The sequence below is a fragment of the Amphibalanus amphitrite genome, unplaced genomic scaffold (assembly GCF_019059575.1).
Source record: "Amphibalanus amphitrite isolate SeventyFive unplaced genomic scaffold, NRLGWU_Aamphi_draft 002608F_arrow, whole genome shotgun sequence".
Taxonomy (NCBI): domain Eukaryota; kingdom Metazoa; phylum Arthropoda; class Thecostraca; order Balanomorpha; family Balanidae; genus Amphibalanus; species Amphibalanus amphitrite.
In genome coordinates, this window is record NW_024884017.1 from 1 (window position 1) to 26,856 (window position 26,856).

At 45.4% G+C, this 26,856-nt stretch overlaps 1 protein-coding gene and 1 long non-coding RNA gene across 2 annotated transcripts; both read right to left on the reverse strand.

Moving 5' to 3' along the window:
• Positions 1 to 99: 99 nt before the first annotated feature.
• LOC122377188 lies at positions 100 to 1,482 on the reverse strand. The gene is made up of 3 exons (XR_006255813.1): positions 1,409 to 1,482; positions 876 to 978; positions 100 to 192 (listed from the first exon to the last, which is right to left on the reverse strand). It is a non-coding gene; the product is annotated as an uncharacterized LOC122377188 (long non-coding RNA).
• Positions 1,483 to 1,700: 218 nt separating this feature from the next.
• On the reverse strand, positions 1,701 to 26,668 carry LOC122377189 (the record flags this gene model as incomplete). Its single annotated transcript, XM_043357144.1, has 12 exons — positions 1,701 to 1,835; positions 2,235 to 2,344; positions 2,649 to 2,727; positions 14,798 to 14,930; positions 15,106 to 15,212; positions 16,844 to 16,867; positions 17,499 to 17,669; positions 22,375 to 22,435; positions 25,191 to 25,351; positions 25,672 to 25,845; positions 26,245 to 26,371; positions 26,653 to 26,668. Coding segments are annotated over 12 exons (1,298 nt in total), but the record flags the coding sequence as incomplete, so codon positions are not given.
• Positions 26,669 to 26,856: the final 188 nt, after the last annotated feature.

The window sequence follows — 26,856 nt, forward strand, 5'->3', positions numbered from 1 at the left end:
GTATTTTCACGACGTTGTAACAGTCCTGCCATGTCACCTGCTAACCTGTTGGCCACCTCTTCAGCATCGAAAAGGGCAGACAAGGCTGGTAGCGGTCGTCCACTTCCGGAGTGATGGACTTTGGGAGCGTCTCCGTTGGGTCGTCGGCACTAAGCATGCGCAGAGCCGAGTCCGGGCCAGCCGCCATCGCAGCTGACGTCATAAAACAGCCATCATGACATATATGATGCTGATTAGTGGTGTCAATCGGATACCAATTTTTGGTATACCGATACCAACCCGAAACCATCTTGGTATTTGGTATTTCAAACTTATGCATTTGGTACTTTGTTGATATTAGGAAGCATCACTAGTGTATTTGTATAAGGTACTCCGAATTTGGTAACGAGCTGGTATTTATATCAGTTTTACAATGTGGTTTAGTGTCGGCATTTTCCTATTGTTCCGGTTGGTATTGATGTGGTATCGGTGTCCAAAACTCCGTAGTAGGTATTGACATCACTAATGTGTATGGTTAGGTATTAGGTTAGGTAAAGAACGGGCAATTATCACTGCTAAAGCTATCAATCCAAGACAGGGTAATTACTTCGGCGATGAGGTGTTGATCAAAGGATGCTGATCCGTGCTTTGATCAAAATCATTAAGTGCAGTGGTGTGATTGCTTAACTGTTCGTAATGGATAATATTCACGGTGTCAAAACCAAATCTATAAAAAAAAACGAGGCTATTATGTATAGTCGGAAAAGTTCATCAAGACAGAGTGGTTTACGTTGTGAATCCCATACCCAAAATGACAGCCAAGCGACGTAGGTCCATGAAGTAAAGTCATACAAACGGTCGTCTTAACACTTTGCAGAGCAATGCCACTTACTTACCCATCTTTTTCTTGGCGGGTGTGAGTCCCTTCATGTCAGCCACGGGGATCAGTTCTGTGTACTCCGGACCGAGATCAGCATCCACAATCTGATCAGCAGTTCCCTGAACAAGATGTCAGATGTCGGTGGTTAGAAACAGCCGGTAAGTCATAGGTCAGATGTCAGAGAGTTCAGATGTCACAGTTCAGAGGTAAGCGAGGCCATTAATTAAAAAATCATGAAGTCATAGGCTAGAGATCTAATGTTGCAGAGCGCAGGTATGAAAGTTCAGAAAGATAAGATAGGTCTAAGAGGTCAAGTTCGCAGAGGAAATGCCGGAAGAGAGATGTCATGGGTCAGATGGGTCAGAGAGGTCAGTTCAGAGAAGAAAGGTCAAATGTCAGAGGATAGAGACAGGTCAAAGGTGACGATTCGCAGCGGTAGGGTCAGGGTGGAGGCCAAAACTGGACCGAATTTTACAATGTCATATATATTAGGTATCTTTGTCAGACGCACATTTGGAATAACATTTATGAAACACATTTTTTTCTTACCTTGTTGACAACCATTGCGCGCTGGGCCTTATCGAATTTACCTCCCAAGGTAATTTTGCTTTTCAGCTTCGTCCTGAAACGAACACACAGTTGTTATAACGATCACTTTACGTTTAGTAATTTCATCAATTTACAGAATAAAATGAAACTTTCATCCTATAATCCCTATCTAAATGGTAATATTTTTCTTCTCCGATCCAACTACGCTGCTATTACCGACTCCACCCCTGAATTTCCATTCAAAGATCCATGATCTTTTCATCACAGATTAACCACAGTCTTCTGAAGGTACTCACCAGTCATAGGCCTTAATGTCGCTGGGCTGGGCCACGGAGATCAGAGACGGGGGCAGCTTGTCCAGGTCCAGGCCCCCACCGGCCTTCTTATAACCGTCCAGGGCGGAGACGTTTCGAGCAATAGCCCTCAGCTGCAAGCAGGCTTCGTGTTACTCCTTGGATCTAGAATCTGCATACGAACACCTTCGATGTTTTCGATTGATTTTGTTTTTACATTCTCCATACGTAAGCAGTTACAAGGACTTCGATTGCACTGATGTGTTGTTTTCGGACCTGACAATGACCCTTGTCTTGGTTCCCCATGTGTGTTGATTCACCCCTTGAAGTAACTTATGATGTGTTATTTCACATTTTGCAGTGACTCGTGCTGTTTTCTACCATAGCAATAACCAATGAGTTTTCACCGTTTCGGGACTTGCAGCGATCCACGTGCCATCTTACCCATTGCAGTGACCCATGTGTCATTCTCCCCGGCCTTGCAGTGACCCATGAACCATTTTCACCACTAGTCCAGCGACCCATCAGCTCACCTGACCCGGTGACAGCAGCTCAGGCGTCAGTTTGGTCACCGTGAGCTTGCTATCGCTCACCCACATGTTCACGTACTTGAGAGGAACACATACTAGAGTGCCGTCGTTAACTGCAATCGAAAGGACACGGCAGTCGTCAATGCACGAATAGCCAAGAAGAGACAACGAATAGCCAAGGAAGAGCCAACATTCGCTGTTTCGCGGTAGATGCTTCGCAAACTCCAGCGTAACTAAAGCAGAGCAATGATTGTAACGGCCTCAGTGATACCACAGAGCACAAAATGTGTTGCAAAATAGATGAAGTTTAATTTGTTTTACGATAATAATATTGATCGCCATATTTTAGTGTTTAGGCTGTTAAATGAGTTCCCTGATCTGAAAAAGAAACAACAGAAAAAAATCACCACCATTTACCTAGGTTGTTGACCTCGACTGCCGTCAGGGTTGCCAGATTTTTTCCCTTCTCAGTGCGTTTGAACACCTCACAGCGTTTCTGAAAATGCGACATGCGTAAGAATCACCTTGATCATTTATTAAAAGCACTGGTTAGGACATCCAGACGCCACACTATACAAAATTAATGATTAATAACCCGCGACCACCTGGGGGGATCAGACCCCCCGTTTTTTTCTGGAATAACTCACGAGCCGCTTACGTCATCAACTTAAACCTCGCCGGACCTATTGGTTTTCTACATGCGCACCCGCCGAGGCGAGGGGGGGGGGGGGCGGTGCGACCCCCTCGCCGTTTCGCCCCTGGTGGAGCTAGCGTGTCACGGGAAAACGAGGGTGTGCGCCGTTACAAGACGCAGAGATTGGCACCCGGTTTTAAGGTCCTAGGTCAACTGGTGATCTCTGAGGTCAGGTCAAGTGCCCCAAGGTACGGTTCAGTTTTTGTTGAATAACTTTGCAAAAACGGCCGTAGGACTGCGATTTTGGCATCATCGTGTTCAGCTCCCTCAGGCATGTCGAATGATATACTTTTTGTTTGGGTGAGGTCAACTTAGAGTGTTGACCTCAGGTCACGGTCAGGGGAGCGCCCCCAGGTCACGAAATTGGTCGAAGTAGGCCATGTCGCATATCATTCGATTCGGCAGGTCTTCCTGAGTCCATTGATGGCTTTCACCGGACTCACCGGTAAAGACCAAAAAGATTCTTTGGGAAGAGACGAATCCAATGATACCCAGTTTTACCTTCTCAGGTCAGTCATTGACCTTCCAGGTCAGGTCAAACTAAAAAATGTTGCTATTTTGGGTCACCGTTGGATATCAAGTGCGCTGCTTACCATATATCGATGACGATGCTGTTTTCTGGTGCCAAGCCAGCTAGAACCTCTTTGTCACACTACCCGACCAGATTTTTGCTGCTGAAGTCATGTCAGGTCAAGTTAGGTCAAGGTCAATTATATGTATGGGTTTGTATGTCTGTGTGTGTCTGTGTGTATACTTATGTGTGCACCGATTGTTTTTGTGTCCATATTACATGAAATCATGATCTGAGAAGCTTTTACCAAAAATGCAGTCAAAAAACTTCACAAAAAGTAATTTCCGCTTACCTAAAACGCAATTATCTTAGATGACCTAGGTTGACCTTGACCTTGACCTTGACATCTGTACATCGTCGAACAACATGTTCCATGATAGTTGGGAGGTAAGACTGGCAAAAAAAGCTGAAGTCAAGGCGTCAAAAGCTCACAAAGCCCATAGCCAGCGCAGGATGTTGAGAATTGGCCATTTGGGTCATGACATGACCTAAAAAACAAGGTCATATCTCCGAAACCAAAAATCACAGAAACTTGAAATTTTCAGTGGCCATCAAGAAAGGATAGAGGAGCAGCTATACGAAAAATAAGCCTTCTAGCTCTAAAAATGTTGAGTGCAGAGCAGAAAGACTACCTGGAGGGGGGGTGGCAACCACCCCCCCCCCCCATGTGCGGGCGAGGGTTAAGCAAACTTAATAATCTCGAATTATTAGTTATTATATTACCGTCCAACTATATTTACCGTCGAAAAATAGCCGAGACTTCACACGTCATGGTGTGTCAAAAGTGGAAATAGCCGGTGCGCCGTCTGGCAACTCGGCAGCCCGCCGCCATAGGGAAATTCATGCTTTTTGTCGCTTTTTCGCTCCTTATGAGTCACTTGATCTAATTAGAGCTTAACTAGGAACGAGGCGGGTCACTTGGACGTATTCGGGAGCCGAATACGGTGTTTTGGAGCCAATACCTGGGAAACCCTACCCGCCCAATGCGAGTATTTAAGAGTCTGCATGCCCAAATTAACGCTGAGCGCGGCCGTTTTCGGTCGGTTTTCCGCGACCTTGTGGCGAAATCGCCTTATTTATTCAACCAGGGTGGGCTAATTCGCTTAACTAGGAATGAGGCGTTGAAGAGAATTATTCAAGGAATAGAGTTGTGCAAAAATATTTTTTGTATTGTTAAAACTGTATCCGCCCTCGAACGATAAATATTGTTGACCCATCAGGAACACATCCCCTGGAATGCGTTTGGACTTGGCTGGATCTAATATTAGCGAGTATCTGCTCAGAGGTGCACAAATCTTCCTACTTGCCTACAATGTAGGAGACAGGAAAGAGCCGAAGAGGGTAGCCGCGAGACAGATTTCAGTTTGTGTTTTCTGTACAAAAATGACTATAAAAACAGCTAACTGGTAGCAATTGGTCGGTACAATCAGCTGTCAACGGCATTTGGTCATTACATTTCTTTACGTGTCTTCAAAAACAGTTCCTACAAATCTCCTCCATGAGACACCCACGAGACAGTTCCCATTGGATTAACATTGTGTCTCATGAGACACCGTGTAGGTAAAATGTAGGATGAAAAACTGCGAAAGTGGCGGGCATGTTCCGAAAAACGGCGCACAAATTCTTGGGGCGCCTACACTGAACTCGGCGCCTATCAGTTAAAACAAAACTCCTGTTCGAAAATGGGTTCTGGTAAAGTTTCGTCAGCTGGTTTCCATAGCAACCGCCATTCGTGGGACAAGCTGACGCCATTTGCTAGCGCGTTGCGTGGTAACCAGCTATCGGTGTCAGTTGAATTTGAAAGATAATTGTAACAGTGAACAGCTCGCTTCAGTTGCTGTACTGTGCTGTGGATGTGTGTCTTGTGCAGTGTAAGCAAAGTACTGCTGTCAATTTAGCAGCACTTTGATTATCCAACTACAGTTTGATATTCAGGTTGCGTCGATTTCGCCCAAACTTGCCCCAGGGACCAAGTCTGACACGTTGAGCACGAATCTGGTGTCAGAAATCCGCTATTCTCAACCGATCACCCAAATTTACCGTTGTTGAGTTCGTCCATCTACAGATTGACAAACTCCAGGGGCCATCGATTTGGCCCAAAAATGGGTCTAGGGGACCAAGTCTGACACGCTGAGCACGAATCTGGTGTCAGAAATCCGCTATTCTCAACCGATCACCCAAATTTATCGTTTTTGGGTTCGTCCATCTACAGATTGACAAACTCCAGGGGCCATCGATTTGGCCCAAAAATGGGTCTAGGGGACCAAGTGTGACACGCTGAGCACGAATCTGGTGTCAGAAATCCGCTATTCTCAACCGATCACCCAAATTTACCGTTTTTTGAGTTCGTCCATCTACAGATTGACAAACTCCAGGGGCCATCGATTTCGCCCAAAAATGGGTCTAAGGGACCAAGTGTGACACGCTGAGCACGAATCTGGTGTCAGAAATCCGCTATTCTCAACCGATCACCCAAATTTACCGTTTTTGAGTTCGTCCATCTACAGATTGACAAACTCCAGGGGCCATCGATTTGGCCCAAAAATGGGTCTAGGGGACCAAGTCTGACACGCTGAGCACGAATCTGGTGTCAGGAATCCGCTATTCTCAACCGATCACCCAAATTTACCGTTTTTGAGTTCGTCCATCTACAGATTGACAAACTCCAGGGGCCATCGATTTCGTCCAAAAATGGGTCTAAGCAGCGGCGTATTTAGAAAATCGCGAAGGGGGGGGCCAAGGGTTTGGAGGGCGCCACCTCACCCAAGGAGGGCGCCATACGGTCGCGAGATAAAAAATCGCTCAGTGGGGGTTGGGGGGTTGGGAGGCGTTTTTTACCATGCCACCAGTTTTTTTTTTGCGTAACCTCGTATAGGTCGTGCTGCATTGATTTTGCATCGTGTGTATTCTGTATACTCCAGGTCACAAAAGGTCAAGTGTTCTTGAAATGCTGCGCCGAAGGCGCGCGAAATTTTTGAAAACAACCTTTTCCTCCGCTTTTTAGGCACGCCTTTTATACGATCACTGTTCAAAGCTCCTCTCGCTCTTTTACCAAATTTGAAGGTGTAAAAAATACCTAAGGTTTGGTCGGGCCGCTGCCACACAAACTGTACAGAAAGCTTGGCTCATGGGTGTCGATGTATAAAAGTTTATTGGCGGTGGCATATCTACGCACCAGATCACCGTATCGGATTGATACCGGAGCGCGAGATGCGTAAACATCATCCAAATTACCTCAGACCAGCCTTCAAAGCCTTCTCACAGATGCATACAGTGTACCCACATAACCAGTTTCAATCACCGAAACTTCAGATGCCTGCTGTTGCGCCCGAACCTGTTGACAATACTTAATCGTAATCCATATAGATGCCATGATGCACGTAAAGTAGGATCAATCCGTTAAGACCAAAGACGTGTTTGAATGAATGCACGTTCATTTGTGGCAGTTTTCACAGGCAAGACATCAACTATGTGCAATAGAACGACTAAGTTGAAAAACATGCCAAAGGAGTAAATAAATGATAGGAGGGCAGCGATCAACGGATGTTGCCAATAGGTAGAAGGGCTGCGATCCACAGGAGGGCACTAATAGGTAGAAGAGCCCCGATCAACATCCCGAGTTTCGACAGTAGGGCACCGATAGGTAGGAAGTTGGCGAGCAGCAGGAGGGCGCCAATGGATAGAAGGGCAGCGATCAACAGGAGGGCACCAATAGGTAGGAGGGCGCCGATCAACAATCAACAGGAGGGCGCCACCAGGTAAGAGGGTGGCGAGGAACAGGAGAGCACCAATAGGAGGGTGGCGATCAACAAGAGGTCGCCAATAGGTGGGAGGGCGGTCATCAACTGGAAGTCGCCAATGAGCGGAAGGGTGACGATTAAAATGGGGGTGGCAATGGTGAGGAGGGCGCCTTTGCTCAAGAGGATGACACGAACAGGAGGGCGTCTGTGCGGAGGGCGCTGGTCAACAGGAAGGTGCCAGTGGATAGGAGGGCGGTGATCAACAGTAGGGTGCCAGTGGTTAGGAGGGCGGCGATCTACACGAGGGCGCCAATAGGAGAAGGGCCCCGATTAACATTCAACAGGAAGGACTAGGGAACCAATAGGTAGGAGGGCGGCACTGAACAAGAGGGTGCCAAAAGGGAGAAAGGCGGCCTTCAAAATTTCACATGAGGGCTCAATAGGTAGGAGAGCGCCAATAATTATGAGGACGCCGATCAGCAGAAGGGCGGCAATGTGTAGCAGGGTGGCGACCTACAGGAGGGCGCCTTCGGGTGAGAGGGCGCTTATTTACAGGACAGCGGCTTACATAGGCGACCACCGTTACGCTTAGAGAGCTACAGCCTACAAATGTGGTTGGAGGGCGCCCGAGGGAGCCCTCCAACCGTATTTGGAGGGCGTATTTGGAATGGGCGTCCTCCGAGGGCGCCCTCCATCCGTATTTTCCCTGTAAACACATTCGCGATTGGAGGGCGCCCTCCAGTCGCGATTGTTTTTCGATTCGATTATATCACAATTGCATTTGCGATTGGAGGGCGCCTTCGGCGCCCTCCAATCGCAAATGCAATTGTGATTTGCAATTGTGATTTGCGATTGGAGGGCGCCTTCGGCGCCCTCCAATCGCAAAGGGCGCCTTCGGCGCCCAAGGGGGGGGCCATGGCCCAGTGGCCCCCCCCCTGCCTACGCCCCTGGGTCTAAGGGACCAAGTGTGACACGCTGAGCACGAATCTGGTGTCAGAAATCCGCTATTCTCAACCGATCACCCAAATTTACCGTTTTTGAGTTCGTCCATCTACAGATTGACAAACTCCAGGGGCCATCGATTTGGCCCAAAAATGGGTCTAGGGGACCAAGTCTGACACGCTGAGCACGAATCTGGTGTCAGGAATCCGCTATTCTCAACCGATCACCCAAATTTACCGTTTTTGAGTTCGTCCATCTACAGATTGACAAACTCCAGGGGCCATCGATTTGGCCCAAAAATGGGTCTAGGGGACCAAGTGTGACACTCTGAGCACGAATCTGGTGTCAGAAATCCGCTATTCTCAACCGATCACCAAAATTTACCGTTTTTGAGTTCGTCCATCTACAGATTGACAAACTCCAGGGGCCATCGATTTGGCCCAAAAATGGGTCTAGGGGACCAAGTGTGACACTCTGAGCACGAATCTGGTGTCAGAAATCCGCTATTCACAACTGATCACCCAAATTTACCGTTTTTGAGTTCGTCCATCTACAGATTGACAAACTCCAGGGGTCATCGATTTGGCCCAAAAATAGGTCTAGGGGACCAAGTGTGACACGCTGAGCACGAGTCTGGTGTCAGAAATCCGCTATTCTCAACCGATCACCCAAATTTACCGTTTTTGAGTTCGTCCATCTACAGATGACAAACTCCGGCCAGGGGCCATCGATCCAGGGGCCATCCAGGGGCCATAAATTTGGGTGATCGGTCGACAATAGCGGATTTCTGACACCAGATTCGTGCTCAGCGTGTCAGACTTGGTCCCCTAGACCCATTTTTGGGCCAAATCGATGGCCCCTGGAGTTTGTCAATCTGTAGATGGACGAACTCAAAAACGGTAAATTTGGGTGATCGGTTGAGAATAGCGGATTTCTGACACCAGATTCGTGCTCAGCGTGTCAGACTTGGTCCCCTAGACCCATTTTTGGGCCAAATCGATGGCCCCTGGAGTTTGTCAATCTGTAGATGGACGAACTCAAAAACGGTTAATTTTGGTGATCGGTTGAGAATAGCGGATTTCTGACACCAGATTCGTGCTCAGAGTGTCACACTTGGTCCCCTAGACCCATTTTTGGGCCAAATCGATGGCCCCTGGAGTTTGTCAATCTGTAGATGGACGAACTCAAAAACGGTAAATTTTGGTGATCGGTTGAGAATAGCGGATTTCTGACACCAGATTCGTGCTCAGAGTGTCACACTTGGTCCCCTAGACCCATTTTTGGGCCAAATCGATGGCCCCTGGAGTTTGTCAATCTGTAGATGGACGAACTCAAAAACGGTAAATTTGGGTGATCGGTTGAGAATAGCGGATTCCTGACACCAGATTCGTGCTCAGCGTGTCAGACTTGGTCCCCTAGACCCATTTTTGGGCCAAATCGATGGCCCCTGGAGTTTGTCAATCTGTAGATGGACGAACTCAAAAACGGTAAATTTGGGTGATCGGTTGAGAATAGCGGATTTCTGACACCAGATTCGTGCTCAGCGTGTCACACTTGGTCCCTTAGACCCATTTTTGGACGAAATCGATGGCCCCTGGAGTTTGTCAATCTGTAGATGGACGAACTCAAAAACGGTAAATTTGGGTGATCGGTTGAGAATAGCGGATTCCTGACACCAGATTCGTGCTCAGCGTGTCAGACTTGGTCCCCTAGACCCATTTTTGGGCCAAATCGATGGCCCCTGGAGTTTGTCAATCTGTAGATGGACGAACTCAAAAACGGTAAATTTGGGTGATCGGTTGAGAATAGCGGATTTCTGACACCAGATTCGTGCTCAGCGTGTCACACTTGGTCCCTTAGACCCATTTTTGGGCGAAATCGATGGCCCCTGGAGTTTGTCAATCTGTAGATGGACGAACTCAAAAAACGGTAAATTTGGGTGATCGGTTGAGAATAGCGGATTTCTGACACCAGATTCGTGCTCAGCGTGTCACACTTGGTCCCCTAGACCCATTTTTGGGCCAAATCGATGGCCCCTGGAGTTTGTCAATCTGTAGATGGACGAACCCAAAAACGATAAATTTGGGTGATCGGTTGAGAATAGCGGATTCCTGACACCAGATTCGTGCTCAGCGTGTCAGACTTGGTCCCCTAGACCCATTTTTGGGCCAAATCGATGGCCCCTGGAGTTTGTCAATCTGTAGATGGACGAACTCAAAAACGGTAAATTTGGGTGATCGGTTGAGAATAGCGGATTTCTGACACCAGATTCGTGCTAAGCGTGTCACACTTGATCCCTTAGACCCATTTTTGGGCGAAATCGATGGCCCCTGGAGTTTGTCAATCTGTAGATAGACGAACTAAAAAAAAACGGTAAATTTGGGCGATCGGTTGGGAATAGCGGATTTCTGACACCAGATTCGTGCTCAGCGTGTCACACTTGGTCCCCTAGACCCATTTTTGGGCCAAATCGATGGCCCCTGGAGTTTGTCAATCTGTAGATGGACGAACTCAAAAACGATAAATTTGGGTGATCGGTTGAGAAAAGCGGATTTCTGACACCAGATTCGTGCTCAGCGTGTCAGACTTGGTCCCCTGGACCCATTTTTGGGCCAAATCGATGGCCCCTGGAGTTTGTCAATCTGTAGATGGACGAACTCAAAAACGGTAAATTTGGGTGATCGGTTGAGAATAGCGGATTTCTGACACCAGATTCGTGCTCAGCGTGTCAGACTTGGTCCCTGGGGCAAGTTTGGGCGAAATCGACGCACCCTGAATATCAAACTGTAGTTGGATAATCAAAGTGCTGCTAAATTGACAGCAGTAAGCAAAGTGTATAAGGACTTTCACATTATATTTTGTGATGGTGTGGTAATAGGAGGTTTTGAGCTCCAAGTGGAGTTAAGGAATTGCCAAAGAAATGAAAACTCTGCATGGGCCGGAAATCTGCAGCCTGCACTTCTATAAACTCTTCATAAGAGGTTCGTGGCAGGGGGCATTTTGGGGAGCGATTATGGAGGTGTTGGTAAGTAGGTAGGTACCCAACCTAATTGGCTTGATGAGAACTGAAACTGAAAGTCAAATGAATTGTGAAATTGCTTTACCTATCCTATCTGATCACTTCTACTTATTATTTTTTTTATTTTCCATTCATTTTGATTGATAAAGAACAACATTGAAAGATGCTAACATGCAGGTAACTACCTACCTAGTTCTAATGTAAATAGGTACCTAATAATTTCCTTCAAAAGAATATAGGGCTCTTCAATGTACTGGAGATTTAGTAATTGAAGGCATCTCACTTCACTTTGAACATTACCAAGGTATAACTTCCCTAAACTGCATGACAAATTTTCAATTTCCTTGTTGTAACACCAATACCACAAACATTCATCTGGGCACAAGGCTCACAACATCAAATTATTCATGTTTTAGAGACAGGTACCTATACAGCAAAAATGCAACAGAGATATGTGATTATTTTCAACATAGGCTTTGTGTTCAGTTGTGTATATAATAATTTTGTGGGTGGAAAATGTGTCATGAATTGTCTACAGGTCTGTGTAGAATTGTAATTAATATGATTATAGAAAAAGGAATGGTCGGTTAAGTAGTCAACATGTTTACTCAATAACAAGATAAGCTGGCATGGAGTTTGCTCATGAGTTTGCTCAAAAACCTTTCAGTTAGTGTGGGAAGCATAGCAATTTGAAGCATATGCTTATAAAACTGATTTGTAATGGGGTTTGTGAAGTTCTCCATAAATTTCACACCTATATAGCAATGTACCTACCTAATGCATTGCATTACTTTAAAAAGAGGGAGACCATACAAGTTGTCAGGTAGGTAGGCTTTGACATTGATTTCAAGATTTCAAGGTGATCTGTGCTTTTTGCTTATAACTTGTCCTCATTCTCTGACTAAAGGAGTGGCAATACAATCTGACTTGTTCTATTTTCCTCTTGCTTTGCCATTTTTGACATAATCCTTGCCCAGGCTATATGTTGGTATGATGAATGTCAATCAGATGACATATTTCAAATATTACAGTCATGATTTCAGTTGAATTTGCCTAACTTTATTTAAGCAATATAAGATTACACATTGCATAGCTATAACAGCAATATTTGAGCCACCACTGGCATAGAAATTAATAGGTTGCAAAACATTACTCAGCAAGAAGAAATCAGTCATTGACAGTGGAGAAAACACATCTAGACTTGACAACAAATTACAATTGATTATTCTTCTACCATTCATGTTGACATAAGTAATAATTCAAATGGATACTTAGTGCATTTTTCTAAAGATTTTAAGCACATGAGATCCATCCAAAGGCAGACTCGGAACAAAGGCTGTGTTATAAACAAGGATATTGCACCTTTTTGGTATTTTAACATGTTGTTATATTCCGACATCCTAAGAAAAATAATATGGTAATCTGCCCTGCTTCATTTGATACGTATCGATGAGTTATTGGATGTTGCGGGAATGCAGTTAGTTTTCCGGCAGTTGTCTCCAGCAGCGACAAAATGGCCGCTTACTTTCTGTCAAACATTTGCTTTCATATGACTAAGTACATTAATTTCACTTAGTCTAACTTTGTCTAGCAAATCTCCAGTTTTACTTCGGAAAAACCGGCAGCGTGTTCCACATTGGTGACCCCGCCAGGCGAGGCATTTCCGTCGGCCGCCGTCGATGTCCTTCGGTCATATAACCCCCAATAAAACTAGCGCGTCGAACGATCGGCAACATGGATGGTCTCACACCATCCATGGCAGGGACCGACCTCACAGAGCCACGCAGAAAACAGGAATATCGGATTTATCTGCCTCTAAACTGTAATGTATGAATGCGTCGTGAAAATTTTACAAGACAGCTGAGGTTTGCTAAGCAAGAAAAAATAGACCAGGATCTGTATTAGCGAAGAGATTAGCGATGCACGTGAAATGTGTATAGATTGCAGTATACCTAGATATAGTCAGCGATGGATTATAAAAGGATTTAAAGCCGCTTCTTAAAACCTACAGTCAAAACGTTTTCTGAACGTTTGTGGTCCTCAATATGATAGGTATTCCATAGCAATTTAATGGGCTTCGTCCCATTAGCAAATATTGCAAAATCGTCCTCAAATAATGTTTTCTTACCTAAATGAAGTAATGTTGATCCAGGAAAAAACACACACTCCTTAAAGTTTCATATTCCTAAACAGAAACACTGATGTGCACCGTACACTGCAGCGTTACGTCACTTCACCTTCAGCCCGCCAAGTAGTAACTGCCCCACTAAACGGGAGAGGGACGCTATGGGACGGCAGATGGACGCCCGTCTGGTCCATGTGGAACTGAACCCTCATTGGATGAGAGGAATTAATTGAGCGTCCCGGTGGTTTTATTAGGGTAGTTCTTGACTTTCCAGTGTTTCCAGACACAGTCAACAACCAGACCGCGCCCCACTCTAGTCTATTTATACACCACCAGTGTCCAGTATGCATTTCAGGTGGAGGTGTACCAAGTCCTGCCTCGCACTTTGCCCAAATCAGCGCATACTGTATGTCTGTCGGCTTCTTAAAAAATGACGATATATCTGCGGATAGCTTCAGAAATAAAAACACTTCAGGAATAGCGTTTACGTCCTGTAAATATTAATCACTGTAATGTAAATAACCAGCTTTACTTGAAAGTATAGATATGTTGGGATATACCTAAGGATGATCGGTGAGACAAACCGGAGCCATCGGAGACCGTGTAGGAGACAGGCTGGGCTATTTGTGCACCTCTGTATCTGCTAATGCAGTTTCTTGGCTTACACAGTACGCACACAAGCATACATACTTCCTGCCCTTGGTTATCCCTCACTTGAATGAAAATTTTGCTATAATAACCATTCCAAGCAGTTAACAGGTTTTAGTGCAGTGCCAAGTCGGAACCGTTCAGCGCCGCCAGTCTCCCAGGCGGCGCGTAACGGCCGCCGCCGGCCGCGCGCCGCCGCTCTGGCAGGGTGTTTGACTTCATATCTCTGTTGCTAGAAAAGTTGTGGACCGATTTACATGATTCTTGCATGAAAAGATCCGCCATTCAATTCTTAGCAGATAACGACAATTTGACGTTAATTGCACGATCCACTGCCCATATTGTGGTACTGCCATCTATTGACAAGGCTGGCGAACTAAAGCCGGGCGGCTATTTCCACTTTTGACACACCATGCAACAAAACTTGGCAATGATTTTCGAAGCTCGACCATGTAGTATATATGTTCGAGACATATGATGATTAAGCTATCGTTAATAGTTACCCATTCCGATTATGTAAAACGGTATGCGTTTTAGATGCAGCAACAACATAAACAGCACCCCATATGGCATACACTCATCATTTCATTTACTAACTCACTCACTCATTCACCCGCTCACTCGCTCACTCACTCACTCACTCACTCACTCACTCACTCACTCACTCACTCGCCCACCCACTCACTCACCCACTCACTCACTCACTCACTCACTCACTCACTCACTCACTCACTCGCCCACTTACTCATTCACTTACTCACTCTCTCACTCACTCACACACACACGGCACCTCACTCAGTTCGCACTCCACAGACTAAGTAGCTCACCTCACGGTTGGCCTGCTTGTTGGAGAAGGCGTTTTTAAGCACGTCCTTCACTGTAGCATCATCCTGTTTGCTGGAGTCGAGAAGCGTTACCAGCTCCTCCGGCTGGACAAACTTGGATAGCTTTCCCAGTCGGCTGAGTGAGAGAAGAGGGATTCGCCAGCGTGTGATTTCCAGTCAGGATAGTAACTAATTTTGTTTTGCTTGTTTTCTTTTCGGGAATAACTATATTTACCGTGCTTTTGAATCATTCACAGAACACTTAATTATCAATAGTTCAAACTTTTTCGATGAAAACAATGTGCTATTACCTTGCAACGAAGCTTTTGACTTCGGCAGGGCCGGCGGTAGGAGATTTCCCCTTGAACGCAGACATCATCTTCACAGCAATGAGTCTTCCTTGGGCCGGCTCGATTTTCTGAAAACACCAATTAGCGTGAGTACATGGAAAAACCAATGAAAAAACGAAATCTCGGCCCCAGTCAGAATGATAACGGGCACAAAAAAAACAGTCGTACGCACTGACCAATGCTGAGTAGTAACAACTATCAAAGTCGGCTACTTTCCTAACGAATGGTCAGCAGTATTGTAATGCCGAACGCAGTTTTGATTATTGATTTATAAGCATGTTCATTGTTAATTAAAAACGATAAATCCTATGAATCACTTTATGATTGACCACTGACCAGTTTGCTGAAAGGATCATATTCACGAAACATACGAATCACATATGTGGTGCATTGGGCCTTGGGTGGGTGTGATAGGTCAAGTTTTAATTCAATTTTATTCGATTAAGAGGATTAAAGATAAAAATAAAATGCTCCAAATGTGTTTGTCTATTTAGATGAGATGCGTAAGAGTATCTAATCCAAAAAACACGCACCCAAAAATCCATGTGTGTCAACTGTCAAGGCATGTCACGTAAAGCATGTTGCTGGTAATCACAATGTAACATCTCCTTCGTAAAAGGTGTTTAGGAATTAGGGTATACAGTAAACACACAACTTTATATTTCATCATATCCATATTATTTATAGCACTGTTTAATCTAAGCAAAAAAACATTGGTAAAAATCAGCAGATGTTTGCAAAAAGGTGTCGCTTGCTCTCTTCCCATGTTTCGAAAAGGCACATAGGTATGCACAACCGGAGCAGGCAGCATCTGTGAAATCAGCATGAAGGCGAACACCAATATTTACCTGGCCAGCGAAATCGTCCCCCTGTCATAAGCCAAAACAGTTACGTACAGCATACAACTCACATGATCAGACAACATGATCATGACCCGACGTCAGGTAAAGAACTTATCCATATTGACTCATAGGATCAGTACTCATTAACTTTAGAACATCTTGCTAGGAAAAACAAACGGCATTATAGACTTTCCCATTGTTCAGTATAGCCACGTCTCAGCTGCGCTTTGGACTCGCACGAACGAGACATGGTTCAAACTCTAAACTGTTGATAATATGTTCCGTTCTTGTTAAATACTATAAACGAAACGACTGAACGACAATCAATAATTGTGATAATGATACTTTTATGCCTGCTGCCTATGGAATAAATAAATAATATGTTATCTATATAATGTTATTATTTCAATGCGCAAATCCGATTATGTTAGAAAGTCGTTCCAAACACAAAGGAAACCCGCAAATGATTGTTATTGTATTATTTTGGATTGTAAAAAATAATACTGTGGGGTAGACGAATGACTTCCTGAGTCATTTTGGGTGGTGCTTAGCAAGCTCGAGGTGCTTGGAGGGGCATCCGGCAAAGTGTTTCTGCACAAAGGTAATCGTGATAATAGACATATTCTGCATTATCTTATACAGGCTCACAAAATAAGGAACACAACTCGTTCTTCTACTGCTCAAAAATATATTCTTGCCTGGAAAAAGTTCAACGGCTTTGATTGATATCGAACAAAACCAAAACTACTATTAGGTAAAATATAATAAGCACTTCCCCACCGGCAAAAAAATGTGCCGGGAAAAATTGTGGGAATATGAAAAATCTAGCATTCAGAGGCGTGTTTGAATCATATTACCTTGACTGGAGGAGACCCTATGTCCTGTCGCAAGTAAAGCTCAGTCATCACCGGACAAAGTATTATGCATACCTACTTCAGAACATCTGTTCGTTACCGCTAAAAAGATTAACAACCTAGATTAAAAAGATTAAGATGAAAAGCCCGAGTGAAACTTCGATGAAGATGAAATGCATGCTTAGTCGAAAAAATCGTCCCCGCCTAATCCAATTTCTATATAGTTACTTCCAAGCGTTATGAAAAATATGATGCGTTCCAAAGCTTAGTTCAGCATTCATCAGCTACTAAAATTGTGCCCTCAACCCCCAATCTTTACAGCCTTTTTCTACTTGTCATTGCATCATGGCACTTTCAAATCCTCGTTGACTACGTGTAAGTAACGAGAACAGAACACAAGTCACATGGGACGCCGGTGAAAACAGGGCGCCGGAGGGCATATTAGTCACGTGATATTTTGAAGTTCTCCCCCTTCGTGGGCCTTTCACATGCTAAACGTCACGTGTGAATTTCACGAACCTTGATCAAATCGCCCCAGGCGCCCTGTTTTCACCGTCGTCCGTCACATGCATGTGGACTTGTGTCATATCTGTCCACTATTCGCAATATACCTGCCTGTCGTCAGTCCCTCGACCGCCATCTTTCGCCAGTCACTCACCGTATCCGCAGAGGCAGCTGAATTGAAAGCATCGTAGAGCGAATCGTTCTTGATCATGTTGAGCGTTTTCAGCGGCATCGTGCCCAGGGAGCTCTTGATGTCGCCAGTAATGTCGGCAGATGTCCATTCTCCAACTGACTTAGCCATCATCTTCTTGTGCAAGATGAAGTCCTGAGGAGGAGGCGAACACAGTTAGAGAGAGAGAGAGAGAAGAGAGAGAGAGAGAGAGAGAGAGAGAGAGAGAGAGAGAGGGAGAGAGAGAGAGAGAGAGAGAGGGAGAGAGAGAGATGGAGAGAGAGAGATGGAGAGAGAGAGAGAGAGAGAGAGAGAGAGAGAGAGAGAGAGAGAGAGAGAGAGAGAGAGAGAGAGAGAGAGAGAGAGAGAGAGAGAGAGAGAGAGAGAGAGAGAGAGAGAGACGTGGAAGCGCAGTTTCACTTCAGGTAGGCACAACTCTTTCATCACGAATAGTGACGCGTGCGGTCCAATGCATTAGCTCATACAATAATAATAAGGATGAAGATGTTAGGAAATGGCCTTATTCTCATGATACCATGAAATGACAGTGAAATAAGTCCAAAAAGTGTTATGAAATATTTCGACTTGCGTCGTCTGCTTATCCAAAATGGAGGGAGACAACAATCGAGACACCAGTTGGAAGACGACGCAAGTCGAACTATATCATAATACTTTTTGGACTTAATTCACTATCATTTCATCGTATCATGAGCAAAAGGTCATTTTCTAACATCATAATCTCCATAATAATTATGTTCAAACTAGCCACAGCTCACCTTCAACAATAGTAATACCTAACATCTACTATACTATTTGTGAAATGAAACTCTGTCTGTCTGTGTTTCTGTTTGCACCGTGTAGAGGGGTGCTTTGACGTCGTGCACAGGTCAAACGGTGCGGTCGAGAGGGCTGAAATTTTCGCAGGGTGTTGATGACGTCACGCGCACGTGCAGTGTCGAGGTTCGAGTCCCGGGGTGGATGGTTCGCACGTGGCACGCGCTGGAAAAAGGTGCATTTTCTCCAAATTTGCTCGGCTCTCAAGCTTGCTTCAAGGCATCGGCAGCCGGGTTCAATCGCCTTTGACAATAAAATGCATGACGATCGGCGGCGGGTGCCTCTCATTTGCAGATTGGCCAAGTTATTTATTTTGATAAACAGAGGCGAATGAAGGTGTTGATTTTCGTTGAATGGGGACAGTTTTCAATGCGCTGACACAAATGCACCGCGTTTGCCGCAGTGCGCCACATTTGCCCACATGCGCTATTTTTGACGCAATTCGCACAACTTTGTCAAATATGGTCCGATTAAGGTGCAATTCGGTGGAAGGATGCATGGCAAAACGACAGGAATAAATGCACCACTTTTGTCGCAATGCGCCACATTTGTCACTAGGCGCCATTTCGACCAAATACGATTAAGAATAATGGAATGACACGAGTAGGAGAAGGGTTAGGAAATATTTTTTAGTTAATCAGTTAATCTGATAGTCTGACCTCACATGACCCAGTGGTACTGGTAGGTGTAGGTGTAGTGGTAGTGGTAGTGGTATTGGTAGTAGTATTGGTAGGGGTAGTGGTAGGGGTAGTGGTAGGGGTAGTGGTGGGGTATTAGTAGTGGTAGGGGTAGTAGTAGGGGTAGTGGTAGGGGTAGTAGGGGTAGTGGTAGTGGTAGGGGTAGGGGTAGGGTAGGGGTAGGGGTAGGGGTAGTGGTAGGGGTAGTGGTAGGAGTAGTGGTAGGGGTAGGGGTAGGGGTAGTGGTATGGGTATTAGTAGTGGTAGGGGTAGTAGTAGGGGTAGTAGTAGTGATAGGGTAGTAGTAGGGGTAGGGGTAGTGGTAGGGGTAGTGGTAGGGGTAGTGGTAGGAGTAGTGGTATGGGTAGAAGTAGTAGAAGTATGGCCCAGGCCGATCCAATGTGACGTGGTAACCTATACGACCTGGCCTGACCGAAGGTGACACGGCCTGACCCAGTGTGACCAAGGATGACCAGCTTGACCTGACTTGACTCCGTATGACCCAAATTTCATCCAACTAAACCCTCAGAATAGTTATTATGTTCAAAAATTTCCTCCGCACGTTCCCGTCCATATTTCTGCTTCCAGACGACAGATCAATTTCAATCAAATACCATTCGAAAGCAAATTGGCTGCTGCCGCATTTCTGGCTACGCCGCGAAGCAAGTGGCGCAGCCGCTTGTCTACTATACTATTTGTTGAATGAAACTCTGTCTGTCTGTGTGTCTGTTTGCACCGTGCAGAGGGATGCTTTGACGCCGTGCACAGGTCAAACGGTGCGGTCGATTGGGCTGAAATTTTCGCAGCGTGTTGATGACGTCACGCGCACGTGCAGTGGCGTGTTTCGAGTCTCGAGGGGTGGATGGTTTGCACGTGGCACGCGCTGGAAAAGTGCGCATTTCCTCGGAATTTTGCTCATTCTTCAAGGCATCGGCAGCCGGGTTTGATGGACTTTGCAACTAAAATGCATGACGATCGGCGGCGGGTGCCTCTCATTTGCAGATTGGCAAGTTATTTATTTTGATAAACAGAGGCGAATGAAGGTGTTGATTTTCAGTAAATAAAGACAGTTTTCAATGCGCTTAACCAAATGCACCGCGTTTGCCCCAGTGCGCCACATTTGTCCACATGCGCTATTTTTGCCGCAAATCGCACAACTTTGTCAAATATGGTCCGATAAAGGTGCAATTCGCTGGAAGGATGCATGGCAAAACGACAGGAATAAACGCACCACTTTTGTCGCAATGTGCCACATTCGTCACAAGGCGCCATTTCCACCAAATATTATTAAGAATAATGGAATTACACGAGTAGGAGCACGGATAGGAACGCTTTTTTTAGTTCATCAGTTTATATGATAACATGTGACCTCACATGACCCAGTGGTAGTGGTGGTAGTGTAGTGGTAGTAGTATTGGTAGGAGTGGCGGTAGGGGTAGTGGTAGTATTAGGGGTAGTGGTAGGGGTAGTGTTAGGGGTAGTAGTAGGGGTAGTGGTAGGGGTAGTGGTAGGGGTAGTGGTAGGGGTAGTGGTAGGGGTAGGGGTAGGGGCAGTAGTAGGGGTAGTGGTAGGGGTAGTAGTAGGGGCAGTGATAGTGGTAGGGGTAGTAGTAGGGGTAGTGGTAGGGGTAGTAGTAGGGGTAGTGGTAGGGGTAGTGGTAGTGGTAGGGGTAGGGGTAGAGGCAGTAGTAGGGGTAGTGGTAGGGGTAGTAGTAGGGGCAGTGGTAGTGGTAGTGGTAGGGGTAGGGGTAGTGGTAGGGGTAGTGGTAGGAGTAGGGGTATGGGTAGTGGTAGGGGTAGTGGTAGGAGTAGTTGTATGGGTAGAAGTAGTAGAAGTGTGGTACAGGCCGATCCAATGTGACGTGGTGACCTATACGACATGGCCTGACCGAAGGTGACCTGGCTTGACCCAGTGTGACCAGAGATGGCCAGCTTGACCTGACTTGACCCCGCATGACACAAATTTCATCCAACTAAGCCCTCAGAATAGGTATGTTCAAAATTTTCCTCTTCACGTTTCCGTCCATATCTCTGGTTCCAGACGACAGATCAATTTAAATCAAACACCATTCGAAAGCAAATTGGCTGGTGCCGCATTTTCTGGCTACGCCGCGAAGCAAGTGGCGCAGCCGCTTGTCTATATTACTATTTGAGGAAGGCGTAGTTTCTGTCTATTACGAAGGTCGCGACATGGTGCTACGTAGCGCGGGTTACAGGTCACACCGTTGCACCTACCGCGCTGAAATTTGCGCAAGTTATAGAACAAGGATGGACAACGTGCCTTTGAGCGGTCTCGGCTCGATCGGATCGATAGCGAGCGCGTGGCGCGTGCCCAAAAAGTGCAAATTCGCGTCATAGACTTTACATGTATAAATCGGCTGGCAAAAACGGGCGAAAATGGCTAAATTTGCCCGACACGGGTCCGTTCCCCGTGCAATATCTCGGTAGCCGTGCGCCCGATCGGCACGGGGAAAACAGCATCGTGTAGAGAATCGAACGGGCAATCGAATAGTGTGCGGTGCAGGGGTGGCACGCGCCACGTGCAAGTGTGAGGGCAATTTCATTTCAAAAAGTGCCATTTCAAACGGATTTTGGATTTTATTTTATTTTCCCGTGACCATCAGACTGAGAGAGTTGAAACAACGTCAATTGCCAAGAGAAATGTACCGCCTCTCATGGAAAAATTGTGGACAGCTAATTGATCAAAAACAATGTGGAAAAATCGCTGAATTAAAATGGTATTTGTCCATAATGTGCCACTAAAAAGATACACGGGATTTGCTGCTTAACCTGATACGCTTGATAATTGAAAATGCTATCATTAGAAAGAGCATTCAATTCTCTCCAAGATCCAATCATCACGTTTGCATGACAAGCAACAGTATTCTTAAAAATATAAATGTTTTAAACCTCTGCAAAACGATTTTTAGCGAAAATTATCTACGCCTTTCATTTGTCTTAAAACTACGCACCTCAATTATAAAGCACATTTGACAGATTCTGAAGTGGAAAGCATGCTTATCAGACACGGGCACCTCGATGCGGTGGATATTTTTTCCACAAACCAAAACGTTTAGCCGTCAAAAAGCAATCGACCGAAATGGATAGATAACCCAACCGACACAAGAACAACCGAACACCCGCCGATCGAAAATATCCCTTTTCGCGTTGCGGAGCACGCGGGTCACCCTAGTGTTTTCTATTTCTGCCTCACAATAAAGTCACTATGCAAAAAGCCTACGCAATCAGCAGCGACAACACCACACATGTATAAGCAAATAGCCAAAACCCGCGCTGTCAGTCAAACTGCTAAACGGTCTCAGAGCCCACGTCTACTTTCTTAGTACTTACAGCCCAAGCCTTTTGCATCGTAGGTTTCATTCTCATCATTTCGTTTCCAGAGGGAATGGTTCTGAAACGTAGAAAAGCATACGTCAAATTACTTACTAAAGAAACGATAGCTTCTAAATCAACGGACTTTTCTATTGATGACGACACATAAGAGAAAATAAGATGCATTAAGTGTTCTGCCTCTGTCCACAAAAACGGTCGTCCCCTCCAATGAGAACCCGTATTTCCCGGTGAGGAAAGTTACCTTACTTAGATTTTCTGGATTTACAGAAACTTGAAATTTCTGGACTTGGGAAAATAAGACGGCAAAGTGCAAACTCAAGCTCGCCACAAGCGATGACTAAAAGCGTTGCATTGATAAATTTATGAATAACCCGCGCCCTGCTGGGGGTCCTGGATTTCCACGCCCTGCTGGGGGGGGGGGGGGGGTGTTTGAACACCCCCCCTTGTAACTCGGCTCCTGGGCCACGTAGCGATACGCGGAAGGCGGCGTTCGAAAGAGCGTAAAAAATAATGACGAAATCACTTCGGTCAATTTTTTGGTCAGGTCAAAGGTCAGGTCACCAGAGGTCATTGAAGGCAAAATTTCGCGCATTTCCAGGTCGAATGTCGAAAATTTCCAAGAAGCCAACGCATAACTCGGGAACCAATAGAGCTGCAGCGCCGCGGAAAAGTGCATTCGATAGCCCTATTAACGCCCTTTCTGAGTAATTCTCTCAGATTTGACCTAACGTCAACGGTTTTGCCTCCAGGGGGCAAAAACTGCAAAAATAGCCGATTTTTTCGAAAACAGTTTTTCTGCAATAACTTTTGACCCAAGCCTTGTACGAGCTTACTTTTACCGGCATCGTGTTCCTCTCGTCAAGACGCATCGAATGAACTATGACTTGACCTTGAAAGGTCAACTTGAAAATTTGACCTCAGGTCAAGGTCATGACCTGACCGGAAAGGGTCATGTTGCATATCAGTCGATCCGTATCGTCGAGCTGAACACATCTAAGGCGTTTTCATCGCTCTAGCATGCCTCTATCAAAAGTTATTTGCGAAAAACTGTTAGATACCATTCGTGACCTAAGATGACCTCAGGGCATAAACAAGGGTCACGGACACCATTTTCAAGCTCAGTGTGTCTAAACCACTTGTAATTCGGTGTTTGGGAGTGTTTATAACGTCTTTCATCCAAAAGAGGCGCATTTCAATTTTCTCCCATTGACTTATAATGGGGAGGTCGCAAAATTGACCTGACCTTAGGTCATCGATATCAAAATTCTGAGATATACATTTTGTACATGCTATTGCTCTTAGCAATCGCTGAAAGTTTCAAAGCGATCGGTCACTCGGTGTAGCTATGACAGACATTGAAACATTTTATGAGGTGAGGTCACTTCAAGTGACCTGGTGACCTGACCTTGAATGACCTTGGTCTGAAATTTTCACAACATGTGTAGAATTGACGTATGATAAGGTGTACCAAAAACGGCGGCGCTCCGCGCCGCCGTTTTTGAGATATTCGCGAAAAACCACAAGGGGGGGTGTTCAAACACCCCCCCCCCCAGCAGGGCGCGGGATAAGAATAGCTGAGGGATAGCACTTCATTTCTCCGCCAAGGCACTGGTTGATTTTATCTGACTGCTTGTAACTGCAGGCCTTGATTGCATCTGGTAACTATTTCCATCGTCCATAATAGCGCACTCATATCAGATCGCCGTGCCGTATCGCTAGCTCCAAATGCCGTGAACATGGATTGTTTCTAGCAGCGCGACCAATGTCGCTGCACCGGCCAAAATCGACCGCCTCGGCCGCTGAACATATTTGCTATGGAGACCAGGATAACAGTGATCCTATGGACTGTGTCAGGGGGTGACCAGGCAACCACATGGAAACACTGTTGAAGCATGACGGTATACGGCGTGTCCGGGTACAGCATGAATCTACATTGGCTCTAAAACACACTAGGTATGTGTGGCCTAATGACACACACACACACACACACACACACAAGGTGTCCCCGTTTTTTGTCCCCCGATGTCACAAAAGCCAGGGTTTTCTAAGCCGTAAACACTTGTTTCAGTAGCTGTCTGACTAGATCTAGCATTTTCACCTATTGCGTGCTACCTGTAAAGCCTCCAAGTCTGATGCCTCCATTACCCTTCAGTTTTTCTAACTTTCTACTTCTACTTTTTTCTATCATATTTTTGAAAATCGACCGATTAGCCAAATTCTCCGTCCATTTAATCACGCCATTCAAAACACAAACCAACAACATGTTCTCTTCTATCCGTAAAACGTCAACTCTTTCAATATCTACTACCTTCACCTCTGACTTATTATCAAAACCAAAACCGATCTAGTCCCACTCATTTCAATCCGCTCACTCCATGCTACTTCTACCGCTTTTGGTTGTCAGTGTTTTTACTATCTGTCATTTGCCATCACGACCAAAGCAATGGAGCGGCTGCACGTCGATATATCGATAAGATCGATTGCAGGCGGTATAGACTGAAGAAAACTGAGAAATGGACGCGAACGTCGGCGGGTCTTTGATGAATCTTACGTAGCGTTCAATAACCTTTGACTTGCCAAGCCGGTTGGCTACGTGAAATTAAGAAAATATAACTACAGCTCTTACGTGATTGATTAGAACTGTATGTTGAAATATGGATAGTTTACAATGCAACTCATTGCCCGCCCAGACAACTGATTTACATTTGTTTCGAAGAAAACTAGGTATCCAGCCGCAAAACGACCTGAAATTCGTCACGCCCATCTAACCCAGCAAGCAAAGAAACAAACAGGAAACACCGTAGCTCACTCACATTTTGTTGATGAGGGCCGTGTTGTTGAGCCTGGTCAGCCTGGCTGGCGGGTAGTGCCTCAGGATGCCCTTTGCCTTCATGCTGTCTACCTCGGCTTCTGTCCAGTTCCTCGGGTCACCGAGCTTGTCCACCACGCTCATCACAACGCGCTCCTTGGCCCTCTGCAGAGAAATGCCAAAAAAAAAAATGATCCCCACAGTGAGGCCAATTATTAGAGACATAGAGATATTATAGAGTTCAGTGGGTATATCACATGTCTTTGCCATTATTACAAAAATAGAAGATGTTTAGTAAGCTGATGCCAAGAAGTCAAGGTAATAAAGGCGCGTCTAGAAAATGTGTCGATAATTAAGAAACGCCAAGTGAAAACTTCAGAATTTGTACGTCTGTCTGTCTGTCTGTCTGTCTGTCTGTCTGTCTGTCTGTCTGTCTGTCTGTCTGTCTGTCTGTCTGTCTGTCTGTCTGATATCCCGTTTCTCACCTCATTGCTGCCTAGTTTGGCGTTAACTTCAGCGATCTTTCCGATGAGGTCCATTTTGTTCTCTACGTTCATCGTTTCCAGCACGCGGCGCATGCTCTGGCCGTCGTTAAGAGCCTTGAAACGCTCAAACACCTTCTCTTGGATGGTTTGATTCAGACCAGCTAGGTTGTTCCTCTGTTGGAAAAAATCAGAACCGCTGTCCAGTGGCGGATCCAGGGCGGGGGGCAAAATGGGCATTTGCCCCCCCCCAAACGGCAGAATTTTAACATTACGCCTATGGACGATGCATGGAAAGAATCGATAAATTGTTATGGTTTGCCCCCCCCCCCCAAAAAAAAAACTCTGAGCTGGATCCACCTCTGCCGCTGTCGCTGTCTTTTACATCACTTACAGGTTATATTTTCACAAATGCAAAATCACATGAGCGATATTTGCAGCGAGCAGAGCCAAAAGTGACCATTGTAATTTCAAATCAGGTCAAACTATGGCAAAAGTTCTGCAGGCTAGCCAATAGCCTGACAAGCCCGACAACACAACAGCTCACTTTAGCCACATCAAAGAGAGATAACTTACAGGCATCAGCATCCGGAGCTGACCCTTGTTGAGCTGGCTGATCTCTTCCTGAGTGAGACCTTTGACGTTTCCGCCGAAAATTTTAGTTTTGACATCCTCAGGTAGTTTGCTGAACTTATTCTTGACTCTGAAAATGATAGCTGAGTTCAAATAGGTATACCGTGATAAAACAATTGTTTCCTAGCAGATGTAGTATACACACACCCAATATTTGTCGGATACATTAATTTTTGCGGTACGATGGCAGATTAGTGACAAATCCAGCTAAGTGAGGAAAAACGAGGCATTATATCCAATTTATGGAATATCAGTGCACCGGTGATCTGCCTGGCAGTGCATGAACATTTGCCGACGCTGTTTTCCATGAAGAAGCAAGGACTTTTTGGCGTTTATCAAGCAAAAACTTACTTATCTGGCCATCCAGCTGCATTGGGTAGAGGGGAAACGGATTATTAGCGTCACTCGTACAGACACAGATTGCAAGACATACTAAATACATACAGCTGTTTTATGTAATGGTTTGTCCTTATCCAACATTATAAATTATGAATGAATGATAGCCATTCCCACAAATTTGTCGCCTGACAAACCGAAACCTAACCTAATATCACA